The sequence below is a fragment of the Rattus norvegicus genome, chromosome 13, assembly GCF_036323735.1.
Source record: "Rattus norvegicus strain BN/NHsdMcwi chromosome 13, GRCr8, whole genome shotgun sequence".
In the NCBI taxonomy this organism is placed as follows: Eukaryota; Metazoa; Chordata; class Mammalia; order Rodentia; family Muridae; genus Rattus; species Rattus norvegicus.
In genome coordinates, this window is record NC_086031.1 from 103925668 (window position 1) to 103943332 (window position 17665).

Here is a 17665-nt window from a genome sequence, read left to right on the forward strand (position 1 = left end):
TGTTTAGAACACGCTCCGGTAATTCACTCCAGGGATATAGGGACAGCTCGGTTGAGACAGGGTGATATATGTGGTGCTTCACGCTGCTCTGTTTGACTTTTTGCAGACAGTATCTTTCCTGGGAATGAAGAAGCCTTGTACTGCAATTCTCACAACAGCCTGGACCTAAATTACTTGAATGGCACCGTCACCAATGGCAGCGTGTGCAGCGTTCACAGCATCAACTCCCTCAGCTGCTCCCAAAGCTTCATCCAGGCGTCTCCAGTGTCCTCCAACCTCAGCATCCCAGGAAGTGACATCATGAGGGCCGATTACATCCCCAGCCACCGCCACAGCACCATCATCGTGCCGTCCTACAGGCCGACCCCAGACTACGAGACAGTCATGCGGCAGATGAAGAGGGGGCTGCTGCACGCGGACAGCCAGAGCCGGTCTCTGCGGAATCTCAACATCATCAACACCCACGCCTACAACCAGCCCGAGGAACTGGTGTACAGCCAGCCAGAGATGCGGGAGAGGCACCCCTACACGGTCCCGTACGCACCCCAGGGGGGCTATGGTCACAAACTTGTTAGTCCATCTGACCAGGTGAACCCCCAAAATAGTGCGATGCCTAGCAAGCCAGGGGCCGGCTCCATCTCGCACACAGTGAGCACTCCAGAACTGGCCAACATGCAGCTCCAAGGAGCCCAGCACTACAGCACGGCCCACATGCTCAAGAACTATCTCTTTAGGCCGCCGCCCCCTTACCCCAGGCCCCGCCCTGCCACCAGCACCCCAGACCTCGCCAGCCACCGCCACAAGTACGTCAGCGGCAGCAGCCCTGATCTGGTAACTCGCAAAGTGCAGCTCTCTGTGAAGACCTTCCAGGAGGACAGCTCTCCCGTGGTCCATCAGTCTCTGCAGGAGGTGAGCGAACCCCTCACTGCCACCAAGCACCATGGCGGGGGTGGTGGCGCGGTGAACAAACGCCACAGCCTGGAGGTGATGAACAGCATGGTGCGAGGCATGGAGGCCATGACGCTCAAGTCGCTCAATATCCCCATGGCTCGACGCAACACACTTCGGGAGCAGGGCCCTTCCGAGGAGGCCGGCGGCCACGACGTGCATGGCCTCCCCCAGTATCACCACAAGAAGACCTTCTCGGATGCCACCATGCTGATCCACAGCAGTGAGAGCGAGGAGGAGGAGGAGGCCCCGGAGGCAGCACCTCAGATTCCCGAGCTCCGGGAGAAAGTAGAATACAGTGCCCAGCTGCAGGCCGCCCTGGCCCGCATTCCCAGCAGGCCCCCACCTGAGTACCCAGGGCCAAGAAAAAGCGTCAGTAATGGGACGCTGAGACAGGACCAGGGGACCCTCCTTCCTGCCATGGCCAGGGCCAGGGTGCTGAGACATGGACCAGCCAAGGCCCTCAGTGTCTCCCGGGCCGAGCAGCTAGCTGTCAACGGGGCCTCTCTGGGCCCCTCCATCTCTGAGCCTGACCTAACCAGCGTGAAGGAGCGGGTCAAGAAAGAACCTGTGAAGGAAAGGCCGGTGTCAGAGATGTTCTCCCTGGAGGACAGCATTATAGAGAGAGAGATGATGATTAGGGTGAGTGTCCCCACTCCCGGGTCACTGGCGGTAGGAAGCCCCAGAGCTGGAGGCCTGAAGGAGGGAGGCTTCAGGGAACGTTTTGGGATTTAAGGGACTGTGGGCGTTCCAGGCGGGAGTGATGATGTCACCAGCTGTCAGGGATGCCTTTTCAAATAACCCCCTCTGTCCCACTGTCATCCCTGGCTTGTGGCCGATGTACTTGGTACAAGAACATCTTAGTGATTGGGTACGCTCCCGAGGAGTTTGCTACTGGGCTCCAGTCCCCGTCAGATCTGCTCACACACTCGTGCACGGGCATCGTCCACGCACGCATTCCACATACGAAGATTCCTGCTGTGATGGTGTTACAGATAACCCCTCACTGGGATGCGCCCAGCCTAGGAAGCTAGTTCTGTTGGGTGTGGCGAGACCACGTGGTGATAGATGTGTATAAACAAGGAAATAAACACCTCTTACAATGAGAATATTGTTGGATTGTAGTTGCTGCTGGGAAAGAAAATATTCCTGCTTTTCCTGGAAACCCTGGCCTCCTTAAAAAGCCATCCAGTTATGTAACTGTATGGTCGACTCCTTTTCCACTCATCGCAGCTGTGCTGTCAGGTAGCCGGACTTCAGTTAGCGACTCTGGAAGACTCCATATTTAAGTTGCTTTGCTGGAGGTCATTAGGGCTCATTGCTAAGTCTTCTGATCTCATCCTTGGGAGTCAGCCCAGAGGGAGGAAGTGAAGGCCGGTTTTACAGAAGCCACATTGCTGGGTTCAGAGATCAAGTCCAACCTTGTTACTTTAGAACAGCCTGAAGGCGGCTGGTGGTCAGCTGGGTGGAGACATCAAGGGGCAGCATGGATGGACTTAATGCTTCTTCCTTTGCAGACAGAGAGGGAAATGGTAGAGTTTGTACCTGTGACTCTGGGATTTAAAAAAAACAAAACCTGGGTTGGGGATTTGGCTCAGTGGTAGAGCGCTTGCCTAGCAAGCGCAAGGCCCTGGGTTCGGTCCCCAGCTCCAAAAAACAAAAACAAAAAAACCCACAACTTTGGCCTGGGATGGCATGAAATGCAGGGGTGGGGACCATGAGGAGGGAGCTTTCCCAGCTTGGAAGAAAGTTATTCTTCGGTGTAAAACGATGTTTCAGCACATCGTGGCTCCAGTCCTCTTAACAGCCGAGGTCGCTTCAGGAATCTACCACTCTGAGCACTGAGCTTCCAGCTTGGCTCTGCCAAGTTGAGACTTAACAATGTGCACATGGTCTTGTAGCCTTGTCTTGGTCATCGCCATTTAAAATAGCCTGCAGCCATGACCCTGGTGCTGGTCCTCCCTTGGAAGCATCCCACAAACCAGGAAAGAGTGAGGAGGTGTTTTCTGCTTGTCCCTTCCCCCAGTTCTGTTTTATTCCAGGATGGCAGATCATTCCGACCGGCAGATTTCCCCTGTTAGACCCCCTCACCCGGCCTCATACAGCTAGGAGCTCACAGGCCACTTCCTTTGCTCAGTGTCCTAACCTCAGAGAAGCACCAGGAGGTCCAGCAAGAAGGCCATCCCTGCCAGTGGCTCCAACACCCAAGATGAATCTTCGTCTTGAAGTCTGTATTTGTACTCGCTTTTCGCTGGCCTAGGGGGTGCCCACACAGCCTCCATGCTTCTCAGTGTACGGAGAGTAGGAAAGAAGGCTCCTGAAGCCACATCAGACACCCTTACTATGAGAAACCTCAAGCCCTTGGGAACTGGAGTGGGAGGGGTGGGTACAGGGAGAGCTCAGTCGTTTCTTGTGTGATGTGTGGTTCAGAATGCTGCCATTAGGGCCCAGCCATTGTTCCCGCTACCACTTTGAAGACACTTCCCACTCTCCAGCCTAGAGCAGGGAGTCAGGTGCAGAGAGCAGAGCAAGCCAACTTGGGCCTTCTAGTTTGATTTGGAAATGATGGACAGCTTGCACCTAAGAGGCCGGTTCAGTTATCACTGCGTCTAGTTCTCCCCAGGTAGCTAGTGAACCTTTCCCAGGGATGGCAGGCAGTCCCTGCCCTCTGGAGTCAGAGGCAGGTGAATTGCTTAAAGCTCTGAGGACACCCAGGGCAGTGAATCTAGAACCCGTCTTAAAATCAAACCGCCACGAAACATTTGAAGCATTTCAAAATTCAACGAAGGAGAGGGGATAGGAGAGAATTAATTACCTTTCACAAAACAGCTAATAAGCAAATAAATCCAAAGTCATCCGGAGGGCCTGCTTGGTGTGGAGACCTCACGGCTGCCCATCATAACCTCATGGTTCTCTCTCCTCTCCAATGCACCCTAGGCTGTCCATGGGTCAGCCTGTCACCTGAGCAGTCATCCTGTTGGTAGTGCCCCTCACAAAGGCTTCCCACTCATTGTAGGTAACACCGTGGCGGCAAGGAAGTTCATGCAAGATTGTCCCTACCACCCCACTCCCACCTTCTCCAACAGCATGGCTCCATCAAGACGCCTCCGCTGGGAGTTGATTAATAAAGAATAAAAAAGGAACCAAGCTACCACTCCATCCGTAGGACTCATAGGCATCTACACACTGGCACTGCCTCCGTTCACATCCAAATATTCCTTTTCACATTGGTCCCTAAATGTCTAAGACAAAATGATTTTCAAGAGATGTGCTCCAGAGGTAAATGAGGAGCCCACACCCCTGCTGATGCCAAGGACACGAGGGTGTCCAACTGTGATCCCAGCATCGAGCCCTGACTATACCACGTTCAGCCTAAAGATGAGGGGGTATAGAGCTTGCCAGTCCACACTCCAGCCAAGCCCTCCAGTGGTGGACAGTAGTCACTGCCCTTTAAGAAAGCTCGAAGGGCTAAGGCCTGGTGGTTCATTGTCTGTGGCCAGCCTGGTAATGACCTTGTTAAGCTGTGGTAGGCCCTGTTCTGGAGCTGCAAAAACAGATATCTTGGGGGCAAGGAGTAAGTGTAAGACTCAGGTCTTTACTCTGAGCTCCTCAGAGTGCTTCAGCCTTTGCTGGTGTGTGTGGCGCTATTTATCAACATAGAGGCTGGCGGGTTTTACACCAGTAGTCAGTCCAAGAGGCCTGCCTTTGGGAGGAACTCCTCTGTTTTCTCTCTCCTGTCTTCAGCCTGTATTTTTCTAAACTCTATTGTATGAACCCCCTTTTGTTCTCTTCCCTGTGGCAAGGTATATTTGTTAGGGAGTCTGTCTTCATCTTTCTAACGTATGAGTTCATTAAGAATAAAAGGCCCAGGGGTCCTGTAAGAACTGGCTTCCCTGGGCATGATGGGAATTATGGGAAGGCTGTGTTTGAATCTGCCCGGCTAGTGGTGAATGTCTGCATTCCTTGGCCGAGGAGTTACAGATTTGGGGAGATTAAAACACATTCCAACCTTCCCCTGGAATTATAAACAACGAGAACGTGTCTTTTCTTGCCAAAAGAATCTGGAGAAGCAGAAGATGACGGGCCTGCAGGCACAGAAGAGACCGCTGATGTTAGCAGCACTCAATGGGCTCTCAGTGGCCCGAGTCTCGGGGCGGGAAGATGGTCGCCATGATGTCACCCGAGTCCCCATGGATGAGAGGGTGAGTTCTGGGCTTGTCAGGTGTGGCTTGTTCTCTGTGCTTCCAGATTCCGGAAGTTCTTCTTTGCCTGGACCTGTCAGTGCCTCTGGCCTCATGGGTTAATTCTTTCAACTGAAGAAGACTCGGTCCAAGTGCGGCGGGTTAGCACGGACCCTTTCCAACACCTCCTGTTTCCTCATTCTGGTCTCTGCACTTTATCAAGCTGGCATATTGATGCTTGACTAAAATGTCTCGCCCCAGGGCTGGTGAGGCGGCTCAGTGGGTGTGGGAGCTTGCTGCCAAGTGCAATGACCTGAGTTCAATCCCCGGAACTCACATAGTGGAAAGAGCGAGCTGTCTTCCTCAAGGTGCGCTCTGACCTCCACACAGATATCTCCCCTCCCCCAAATGAACAGTTAACAACGAAGGACCACCTCCTCCAGGCTGAGCGGGCCTTTTAGTTCTTCACTGCTCTCTAATCATAAGGAGGTGATATAATTATCGACCCCTGACATGTGTTTTGTAAGATTTTAGTGTTTATTAAGCACAAATGCAAATGTGCCTCCTGATGTGATGGACATACTTACCTTCCTCACGCAGTTGAATCCAAATATGTACTCATTTTAGACATACTGAAGGCTGATGGAGGCAATGTTAAATAAAAAAAATCCTGTATTTTCTACAATGAAACCATTAAGTTTCTAAAACTACAGAAAACTTTTTTTTTGTAAGATGAGGAAGTTAATTTCTCCAAGTGTCATATACTGTGGTTTTAGGTTGGTTTCTGTGGTCCCCTTCAAGGACTGCATGACCCACAGCTCTCTGGTTAGCTCTCTGTGTCGTTGTGGTGGAGTGAGGGGCCTGAAATTGCCATGATTGCTATCAGGAGGCCCGGAATCTGGCTTGCTAACATTTAGAGCATTAGATTTCTGTCAGCAGACACTTGGTATTAGAGTGTTTTCTGGGTTAGAAGGGACATTTTTCCAATTAATGCCATGTATTTGAAATTAGTACATTGGTCAAGGAAGAGAAAAGTCGGGGTTTTGTGAGGGTTAATCCTCAGCTACTGTTTGAATTTTAACATAAGCCGGTCTTTGCACTATGCATGTAGCATGTAACTTTGAAGTATCTGTGTATCATGTAAATTTGCAGTGTGTATTTAGCATGTAGCTTTGAAGTATCTATGTAGCATGTAGCTTTGCAGTATGAATGTAGCTTTGCAGTATGTATGTAGCATGTAGCATGTAGCTTTGCAGTATGTTGCTCAGTGAGAAGGGAGATAACTGTCAGACCAGAGAGACTTAGCAGCAGGTACTGGTGAGGGCCGTAACTGAGTACCCACTGACCCTCCATCTTGAAATCCCCTGACGGAGTACTGAGAGCCTGCTTGCTCTGTTGACTTGGGAGAGCTGATGCCTGCTTCCCTTGCAGCTCAGAGCCCTGAAGAAGAAGCTGGAAGATGGAATGGTGTTCACGGAGTACGAGCAGATCCCGAACAAAAAGGCCAATGGCATCTTCAGCACCGCCACTCTGCCCGAAAATGCTGAGCGCAGCCGGATCCGAGAAGTCGTCCCTTATGAGGAGAATCGAGTGGAGCTCATCCCGACCAAAGAAAACAACACCGGCTACATCAACGCCTCCCACATCAAGGTGAGGGTGTGTCAGAGGCATATGGCAAGATCCCTGTCCAGGCTAAGCTCATTCCTGCAGAGAGCCTTTCTGATGTGCACTAAGCCACGGAGGCTGCTCCCGTTGGCTTGTGACTCACAGGTGTGACGTTGGAACAGTCCCAGCCTTTCGTGTTACAGGTGTTTTTACTATGTCCCGTAGCAGCCCAGACTGTATCGCTTCTTCTTTATAATACCACAGGCAATTCGCTTTAGAGCCAAAATCTAATTTTCAGTGCTGTTCACGAGAGCAGAGTGATCAATTGCATAGCAGAGCCTCAGTCATAAGTGGGCAGGCGAGGTTCTTTTTTTTTTTTTTTACTTTTTAGATTTATTTGTTTTTATTTTGTGCATGTGTTTGCCTGTGTGTATGTATGTGCACTGTGTGCATTCCTAGGTGTTGTACAGGCAGTGGGGAGCATCAGGTCCTTTGGAACTGGGGTTTTGGAGGTTGCGAACCTCCTCGTGGTTGTGAGGACCTGAGAGAGCAGCCTGCGTTCTTACTCTGTCTGCCAGCGCGCAGCACGCGGGGTCTCTGTTACTGTGTCTGGTACCTCATGTCTCCGTATGCCATAATTTACCTAGACCTTAGTCAGAATTCAGAGCTGTGAACACATGGGTTCCTAAGCTGCTCCCCTCCCCCAGTTCTAATAACTGGGGACTTTCTTTAGAACTCGGCTCTGAACTCTCAATTGGGCGAGTGTTTCAAAGGCTCTTGCTCGGTCTTTGGGTATAGGATTTTCCTTTTTTTTTAAAATTTTAGTTTAGTGTAGTTTACTTTATTGAGATGGAGTTTCTCCGTGTAGCCCTAGCTGTCCTGGATCTCTATCTGTAGACCAGGCTAGCCTCAAACTCAGAGATCCACCTGCCCCTGCCTCTTGAGTGCTGGGATTAAAGGTGTGTGCCACCACCGCCCAGCTGGCGTAGGACATTTTTAACCAACACAGTTCCCCTGATCGTGTATGTAAGCTTCGAACTCTTACTCTGGTGGAATTGCCAGAAGTCCCCTTTGGCCCTCCTGAGGTATAGTTAGGCATCTGACTTATGTATCACTGGCCGCCAATTTCCACATGGGATATGGTGGTACGCTATAGTGTTTTTATCTATGCGTAGGGCATAGATAGGATTGTATATATGTATTTATGACATACAGGCATTTTTGGCTCTTATTTTTGAGGAGAACAAAACTAATAAAATAATGAATGCCAGGGCTCCGTTACATAACCAACGATGGCATCAATTAGATGATCAGAATAACACATTTGAAGATGAGGACTCCGCAGCTGCCTCCCAATGAGGGCGGGACATCTCCCGGCCTCTTCCCTTGGTCCAGTCTCCTTCCCACGTTCCGTCTGCTCTTTGGAAGCAGCTGTTACTCCGCATGAACAGTGCCCTTCCTCCGGGTGTATTTACCCAAGATGCTGTCCTTTCCGCAGTATTCTCCCAGGCCCACATTTCATCTCGAGGATCCAGGGTATGTCACAGGCCCAGAGAGCTTGCAGGAACTTGCCTTTGGTCTCTGGAGCTGAGCTATGTATTCCACCACTGTTTTCTCCCCTGGGTTCCAGGCAGCAGATATACACAGAGGAGAATGGTATCCTCCAGAGGGGGAGTCACATGATGTCCTCTAGAGGCAAAGTCACATGACATCCTCCAGAGAGGGAGTCACATGACATCCTCAGAGGCAGAGTCACATGACGTCCTCCAGAGGGGGATCTCACATGACATCTTCCAGAAGCAGAGTCACACATGCAAATCTACCTCTGTAGCACTGAAGGATTCAGTGTGGATTTTAATGCTCTCTTGTCAATACCTGGGGGAGGCAGATTCTCTGCAAGGGTTTATGGTTCCTGTATGTTGGGTACTCTAACGGCCTAGTTCCACAGAGGCCACATTCCCCCTTCTCCCAGTCTGTGGATGTTTTCCCCACCAGTATGTGGAAAGTGGCTTCCCTCGACAGCTCTGACCTGAACATGTCTTGTGTAAGGAGACAGTGGCTGATGCTGTTTTTGCCTGAATCAAGTTAGTATGTAGTTTGATAAAATCAGTGAGGGGGAAAGGCTCAAACACCAAACCCCCTCATTGCTTCTAGAAGCCTCTAGGGGTCTGCAGAGGGGCCTATCTTTGTCAGATCAAGGCATGGGAAATGAAGAGACAGGCAATGTTTGTGCAGAGATCACCACCATTGCACTTTGAGAGTGTGACCTTCAGTTCTTCGGGCTTGTTCTTGCCAACGAGGTGTTTTTGCGTGTAGACTTTGCTTTGATTAAAAGTCCACCATATAACCCTGTTCTTCAAACTCAGAACCACAGCCCTTTGGTGGTTGTGAAGCTCATTTAGTGGTCGTAATCATGGGTAAACTTTAATAAAATACAGACAAAAGCACGAAATGTATAAGCACACATCGTACAGATTGACCCTGGTATTGTTTCTGTAACTTAAATTCTGTTCGTTTATTCTTGGGTATGTGTGTATACCCTTGTGTACCTATGAGTTTGTATGAGTTCATGTGTACATGTTTTGTATGTGGTATGTATGTGTGTGTACGTGTGTGAGAATGCACTCCATCTTGTATGCACAAATGGAGGCCAAAGGTCAACATCAGTTATCTTCTGTATATTCTTAACTTTGGCTTTAAATTACATTTAATGTTTTGACTACATTTGCTTGTTTTGTGTGCCCATGTTTGTCGTGTGTGTGTGTGTGTGTGTGTGTGTGTGTGTGTGTGTGTGTGTGTGTACAGGTCAGAGGACAACTTGCAGGAGTTGGTTCTGGGGGTCAAACTAGGTTATCAGAGTAAATGGCAGGGACTTCACCCAAAGAACCATCTCACCCTGTTGTGGTAATTTTAAAAGCATGCTACCCCCTCGCCCAGGGCCTCGGCCAGCACTCTGTCTTAGCTCCGAGAGTGGCTGCCACCGGTCCCATTCCCAAATTGTCTGTTCCTCCAAGCTTAACTCCACCAATGGCTGCCGCCAGCCCCACTTCCGGCTTGGCTTTGCTAAGCCTCCATCAGTCAGCAACCCGGCTACTGTCTCTGCCCACCTTTGTTCTGAGGAATGAGAAACATTCAGACACTTCATCAGTGTAGAACTTTCCAGATAACACAATCTCCTGCCCTAACCTTATCGGCTAGCCTCTGTCACCCAGCCCCCCCCCCCCCCCCCGCCTTACTTTTTTGAGGTAGGGTCTTTGCCTAAACCTGGTCTCACTGTCTCGGCACAATTGGCCGGTGAGCCCCGGAGACCCTTTCTCTTCAACCTCCCTAGCACTGGGCTGAGGGCATACAGCACCACACCTGGCTTGTTTGTGGGTGCAGGGGATCAGACTGAGGTATCCATGCTTATGGGGCAGACACTTTCCCCACCGCACCATCTCCTCAGCACATAGGTATGTTTCCAGCCTGAACTAGTTTGCATGTATCATGTGCTGCATGCGATAAAAGATCAGGTGACCATGACTTGATAAACTTGCGATAGCAAACCAGTATTTCAGTGCAGAAGTGTGTCTTCTGTCACTTACAGCTTCTGGGATTTTAGGATTGCCCCGATCCACTCGGTTCTAAGAAGTTACAATGGAAGGCGGTTCCAACAGCTTGACTCACTATTCTGTGTGTTCCTTGGTTTGCAGGTGGTGGTTGGTGGATCAGAATGGCACTACATTGCCACCCAGGGGCCCTTGCCACATACATGCCATGACTTCTGGCAGATGGTGTGGGAGCAGGGGGTGAATGTGATCGCCATGGTCACTGCAGAGGAGGTAAGGAGAGGCTTACCTAACACCCTTGTCCTGGGGAAGAGGTGGTCAGAAGGTGGGCCTGGTGCCCAGGACTTTGGCTCAACCTACTCTATGCTACAGCTCTGTGTTACTGAGTATTCATTGCCTGGTAGCATAGCCCCTCTCGTGCATGCATGTGTGTATGCGCATGTGCACACATGTGTGTGTGTGCATGTGTGTGTATGCATGTGTGTGTGGGGTGTGTATGTGCATGCACAGGCACATGTGTGTGCATGTGAACATGTGTGTGTGTGGTGTGTGTGAGTGTGTGTGAGAGTGAGCACACGCTCGCACTTCCCCAGAGATAGTTTACAGTGGACTCTTTCTCTCTTCACATTTTCCTTTGTGACATAGTTCAGTACAGTGAAACCAAACACAGAATCAAACAAGCAAACTTGAGTTCATCCATCGGACGGTGTGTGCTCCAGCAGAACAGTTCAGGCTGTACTGGGTAAACACACAGGGCCTCCCAACCTCAGGTGCTGCCAGCCCTGCATGCCGCGGTGCTTATCAGCTGAAAGAAGACCAGGGCCACTGCGTAGGAAAGAGCTCTATTCTTCAGGGAAAAGAAAAAGAAAATTCCTTTTCTTTGCCAAACCAAACACAGGCTCTCTGTTGTAGCCTGTGGGGCACAAATGGGCACACACCTTCCCATGCGTGCGACGTTGCCTGCTCAGAGTATGCTGACCATTGAGGGAAGGGTGTTGGGTTTCTTCTCTGTCACACTCTCAAAACACTTACCCTGTTTCCCCCTTTTTAGTCCTCATGAGATTCCAAATGTATTTTCAAATTCAATTAGGGAACTGGCTTCATGTGTTTTACGAGACCCCTGGTATTGTGAGGCCTCGTTTCCACCTGCTACTTCAGGGCTGGAAGCAGAGAGAACTGGAGCCCAAAAAGCCAAGTCATGACCCCACCATGACCACCAAGGACCCCACCATAACCCCACAGCAACCACCAATGACCCCACCATGACTATCAATGACCCTACCATGACCACCAATGACCCCACCATAACCCCACAGCGACCACCAATGACCCCACCATGACCACCAAGGACCCCACCATAACCCCACAGTGACCACCAATGATCCCACCATGACCACCAATGACCCCACCGTGATCACCATGACCCCACCATGACTGCCCTGGGCACTTCATTTCTGGAGCAGTCTATGAAGGGACTTGTTGAGAACATGTCAAGTTCTCCAAGTTTAGATGAACTTCCCAGTCTCTCCCCCTCCTCTGTCCTTCAACCAAGAAAGTAAGTTCTAGGGCTGGTGAGATGACAAAATAAAGCAGAATCTAGTGACCCACGGGACAGCCAGGGATGTGTCAGTTTCTAAAATCCAGGACTGACTTAGGCACTGAAACAAATGCTTGTTTGCATTCTCAGAACAACCTACTTTGAAAAAATATGTGTGTGTGTGTGTGTGTGTGTGTGTGTGTGTAGGTGTATGTATGTATTTATTTATTTAATATATGTATATGAGTACACTGTAGCTGTCTCTGACACACCAGAAGAGGGCACCAGATCTCATTACAGATAGTTGTGAGCCACCATGTGGTTGCTGGGCATTGAACTCAGGACCTCTGGAAGAGCAGCCAGTGCTCTTAACTGATGACCATCTCTCCAGCCCCAGAATAACACACTTTTACAGGATTGGTATAAAAGGGAAAAGAGTATTGCAGACCTAAGGAGATTCGGTCAAACCCAGTGTGTCCAAACAGGTGACTTGTGTCCCCCAAGGATTGTCACCTCTCAAGCAGGCAGACTGATAGGCCCTTTCTTTAGTCAGTTATTTAGCTGTCTGCCTTGAGACAGGGTCTCAGGTAGCCCAGGTTGGCCCCAAACTTGCTCTATATCGAAGGCTAACCTTGAAGCTTTGAAGCTCTGTCTCCACCTCCCACGATGACAAGCATACACCCCCGCGCCTGGTTCGTTCAGTCCCATGGGTTGAATTCAGTGCTTCACGAATGCTGTCAATGCACCCCACCCACTGAGTGCATCCTGGCCATGACAGCTTCTTCTTACCATCAGCCGGGCGGAGTCCCTGCCCCGCTCACCGCTCCTTCTGTCTTCTGTGAACACCCAGCCTCTTCACCCATCCCCTCCTCAGCCACCAGCCCCACCATGCTTCCCACCCACCACTGGGGATTTCTGAAGCGTGCAAAATTGAAAAAAATAAATAAACAATAAGGCTTTGAAAATGGTAGGTTGTGTGTGGTCTCAGAAAAGATGTTAAAAGCTGGGAAGGAAAATGGCTCCTAAGAGGCTCTTCAGTGCTTTACTTGTAGGTTGAGCCAAAACGAGCTGGCCAAGCTAAACTTAAGTGCGAGCAGCTTTGCGTGACAGGGGTCGTATATCATAGGGAGCCCTGGGTTGTCGGCAGCAGGAGCAGCAGCTCTGGAATGACTACTAGTGCTGCTTACCACTCAGAAGCCTCCGGTGGCTTTCTGTCCTCCGTAGGCTAACATCCAAGCTGTCTTCAGGAAGGTGAGGTCTTTCCTGCCTCCCAGCCCAGCGCCTCCCCTCTCTCTTGCTCCTCTCCAGCCACCCTGCAGGCCTTTCTCATTCTCAGACACACCGTGGTTTTTTTTTCGTACATCTGGACTTTGCACTTACTGTGTTCTACCTAAATTCCCCACAAGGTAACTGTCGTTGTAAGGGGTATCAGCCTTGGCCCGTATCTAAAGGAACCATCCTGGTAGACATCATGCAGAGCCCTGTGGAGATGTGACTTAGAAATTGCTGTTTGTTCTCCTGCTCATGGATCCTAACCTCAGGAGGATGGATAACAGTTCACCCCTGACTTGTTTCCGTTTTGCCTTTGTGTGTGACTCAGGAGGGTGGACGGACCAAAAGCCATCGATACTGGCCCAAACTGGGGTCCAAGCACAGCTCAGCCACCTACGGCAAGTTCAAGGTCACCACCAAGTTCCGGACAGATTCTGGTTGCTATGCAACCACGGGCCTAAAGGTGAAGCACCTGCTCTCGGGGCAGGAGAGGACGGTGTGGCACTTGCAGTACACCGACTGGCCCCACCACGGATGCCCAGAGGATGTCCAAGGATTTTTGTGTAAGTTTTTCCCAGACTGAGTTTTACTGCATGTGTCAGCAGCCTGGCAGTTGAGTGGGCAAGCCTACTCTCAAGCCACGGGAGTGTTAGAATGCTGAGGTGTTGGTCCCCTCATCTCTATATAGGACAGAGAAGAGTAATAAATATCCCTTCTCCGCTAATCTCTTACTCGAGTCTGCAAGAATGTGGTAACCTAACTCTGCTTCGATCCAGACTTTCAGCGTCTCGCTGATCAGTCACTATCTAACGTGCCATGACATAGATGAATCCTGAGGACTGCACACCAAGTCAAAAGATGGAGACATAAATGCATGTGCACGGTGGCGTTTGTCCTGCCTGGGGCACCTATATCAGGAAAAACCGTTACGTGCATCTCTGGTTTCAGGGCACAGCTGGTTTAAGATACTGTTCATGACACTATATTTGTGCTGTGTGTCCCAGGTAGTTCCCAAGGAAGGTAACCAACAACAAGTGGGCATACTGTACCCACCAAGAGGCCCCACTGTGTGAACAGAGGCCCACTGTGTGCAGAGACCCACTGTGCACATGTTGGACAACATCACAAACTTGGCGTTTATTTGGAATGTTTAGAATCTGCTGTGGGGTCTGAGAAGGCTCATGACAGAGATGAGGTTGTCAATACCAAGTGGGGAAGAACCACTTCTCCAGTTCTATCAGCTTCTGATGTTTTGACAGAAGGATTCCACTTACTGGTAACATGGGGACAGGCCTTGAGGAGCACAAAGAACACAGAGTAGGGCAGCAATGGGGCAAAGAATTCAAAGCCCCAGAGAGGTTAAGTGACCAGTTGTTTATCCCAGTTGTCAGTGAAGCAGGGTGTGACCTCTGCAGACCTTCCCATCCTCCAAACAGCGATAATTATTCGATTCAGAGAATCTTCTGCTAGTGGACTTGTTAAAGTTGTCTCTCAGAAGAAAATCCAGATTAATACCAATAGACCGGCTTAATGATTGACAGGTCTGCTGACAGGTGGGGCCCAGGAGATGCTCTCCAGTGTAGTCAGATCTTTAAGTCAGAACTGGTTTGAGGAGTGACAGACTAAGCTACTGGGGGATACAGAGCATCCCTTTGTGGGTTGCCCAAGGGTTGATTTGGTAAGAATCTTGATGCAGTGATGTTGTATATCTCCATGGGAATGCTGGCTGTTGTAGAGTCCAAAGATCCATTTTTCCTCCTTATGTGATTATGGCAAGAACCATTAACGGACCCTGTGGCTGTTTTCCTTTTGTGTCCCTTTGGGACAATAAACATACCTTTGTGCACCCCCGCTGGGGTGGGCAGCTGCTAGAAGCTGTGAAAGCATGCCTTGAACCCTCCACCTACAGGCTTGCTGTCCGCAGAAGTGGGGTTCCTATTGTATGGTCACATAACTTCATGCCAGTGGATTCCCTCAAAGCCTTTTTTTTATAATACATCTGGAAACGAATTCGAGCCTTCGATGACATTCACTCATTTTGTGATGGGGAAGAGGATGGGGCAGGTGGCTGCACTTTCCCCAACAGGACTTGGCTCTGACAGGAGGGCATTTCAAGGGGAGTTAGCGGATGTTCTGATCCCAGTCTGTTAGTAGTATGAAATGCTATAAGTAATGTCTAGGATCATCTGCTAGGGGGACTTGGGGATTTGCAGAGAGGGAAACAGAATTTAATTTTTAAAAAAGAACTATTTAAAGAACAAGTTCTCCTGTGGACTAATTGACTCCCAGCTGGTCTCTCCTGGCTTCGGGGTGTTACCAGCCAAATGATTAGCGTCTTATAAGAATTGCAAATCATTATGACCGAAAACAAAAGATTCACCCTCAATCCTGGCACCGCTCCCCCTATCCCCCTGGACGTAAAGTCATGTGACACACTTGGGTGACGAGATTTACATTTTGTCCCGCAGCCTACTTGGAGGAAATCCAGTCAGTCAGACGCCACACCAACAGCGTGCTGGAAGGCGTCAAGACCAGGCACCCCCCCATCGTGGTTCACTGCAGCGCAGGGGTGGGAAGGACCGGCGTGGTGATTCTCTCCGAGCTCATGATCTACTGCCTAGAGCATAATGAAGTGAGTCGTCCGCCTCTCTCTTGTTAGTTTATGAGATGGAAAGTGCACAGGGACCTGTGTGCGCATGTGTGGAGGCCAGAGATCAACCTCGGCGGACATCCTTTAGACACCATCGCCTGCTTTCAAGTCAGTGTCTCTCCTCACCTCACTAAACAGGCTAGGCTGTCTGGCCAGGGAGCCCCAGGGCGCCTCCAGTCTCCACTTCCCAGTGCTGGGATTAAGTCCACACTATCATGCATAGTTACCGTTCACAACAACTATGGCTTTGGGGAACTTAACTTGAATCCTCACACTTCTGTGGTGGGCGAGCAGTTTACTGAACCACGGCCCCAAGCTTCTCTCTGAGCACTGTACCTTGATGTTCTAGAAAGATCCAGCAAACCTGACTGCCGTGGGCATCCCTTTCCTGAAGCAGGCAGATGAGCTCTGCCATGGGCTGTTGGCCACGGTACATGGCTCTCCCACATGGGACTTGGATGTGTGTGTCTTGTGTTTCTGGGATGTGCTTTGCCCCAAATCCTGGGTGACGATGCCTCTAGGTAGAACACGGTTGTTGTTCCTTATGGTGCAGTTTTTATTTGGGGGTGTTTGCCCTTGTCCAGCTTGGCAGTATATTATGAATGTAGCTCACAGGCTGGCTATGTGGGCCAGCACCGGCTGTTCTGTGTTGTAATGGCACAGGGTGTGTGTTACCTCGTACTGCCATAGATTCTGGAGTTACAGCGGGAGACGTGGACAACAGTTCTGCATTCATTCACATAAGATTGTGTGCAGGGGCAGTGGTTTGGGATTCTGCGCTCTCTCTCTCTCTCTCTCTCTCTCTCTCTCTCTCTCTCTCTCTCTCTCTCTCTCTGTGTGTGTGTGTGTGTGTGTATTTATTTTTGAAAGTTCTAGGGATATAACCCAGAACTCCGCACCTGTCAGGCAAGCGCTCTACACTGAGCTATCCGCCTCACCTGTCAAGGGAGTTTCCTTGTGCTTTTTAGTGGGTCTTGCTATGTAATCCCTACACTGGGCCCTAAGCCCTAGGCTGTAAGGTTAATAAAGGGACATCCTTTCCTCTGTCCCATGAAAAGCTAGGCCCAGATGAAGAAATCCAGGCCCAGAAGCTATCCTGCGATGTAGCTGACGCTGTGTAGCTTTAAGCCGCTGTCTGATGGCAGGAAGCAAACTCTCCTCCTCCTCTGACATCAGTTCCTGCCTGCTCACTGTTTCCAGCAAGCTGTTCAGTTTCCAAGTTATGCAGCGAGGAACTCTAACTGCGTGTAATAGATGCTTTAGTGTGTGTGTGTGTGTGTGTGTGTGTGTGTGTGTGTGTGTTTGTGTTTGTGTATACTAGTAGACTCAGAGATTTGGAAATCAGCTTTATTTAGTGCTGCCATCTTGTCCGCTGTGAAAGGCCTTAGCTCTTTGAAGACCCATCTGCAACCTCTCTGTCAAGGCTGGAGATCGTGTCGCTCACCATGCATCAAAGCCAGCCTGACTCGGAATGCGTGTGGACTGGGGGATCCAGCCAACAGGGATTCAGTGGGCTCCCTGAGGCTGAGTGGCTCAGTCCTCCCCCATCTCCCCACTCCCCACCCCCACTCCCCTGCAGTGTGTTCCCCTCAGTGCCCAGCTGCAGGCCAGCACATTCCTTGGTAGTATGTGGCAGTCCTGGAAAACCTTGTGTTCTCATGATATTCAGAGACATCAGGGCGACTCGGACAATTCATGTCCTTCCCCCAGCACTAGTATAGCCACCCTTCTCTGTCCATTTCCCACGGCTGCTGTTAACCAACCGTAGACCAGACCGCAATGTGCTCTTCAGGCCTGGTTCCTCCCACTCCTGTCTCCCTGTCAGGAGAAGGGCAGACATGTTTAGTTTGTTCTTTAAACAAAGATGTTTGACAGATAGATATGAAACTGTCATGGCCTCCTCTTCCCCCGTCCCAGCTTAGCC

At 50.2% G+C, this 17665-nt stretch overlaps 1 protein-coding gene across 6 annotated transcripts in view; it reads left to right on the forward strand.

The window, feature by feature from the left end:
• Positions 1 to 17665, forward strand: part of Ptpn14 (protein tyrosine phosphatase, non-receptor type 14) — a 152236-nt gene that overhangs the window by 126195 nt on the left and 8376 nt on the right. For all 6 annotated transcript variants that reach the window (XM_017598837.3, XM_039090828.2, NM_001401364.1 and 3 more), the window contains 6 exons: positions 107 to 1590; positions 5007 to 5150; positions 6561 to 6779; positions 10427 to 10555; positions 13420 to 13654; positions 15560 to 15723. In XM_017598837.3, the coding sequence (XP_017454326.1) occupies positions 107 to 1590; positions 5007 to 5150; positions 6561 to 6779; positions 10427 to 10555; positions 13420 to 13654; positions 15560 to 15723 (2375 nt within the window). The remainder of the gene's footprint in view (positions 1 to 106; positions 1591 to 5006; positions 5151 to 6560; positions 6780 to 10426; positions 10556 to 13419; positions 13655 to 15559; positions 15724 to 17665) is intronic.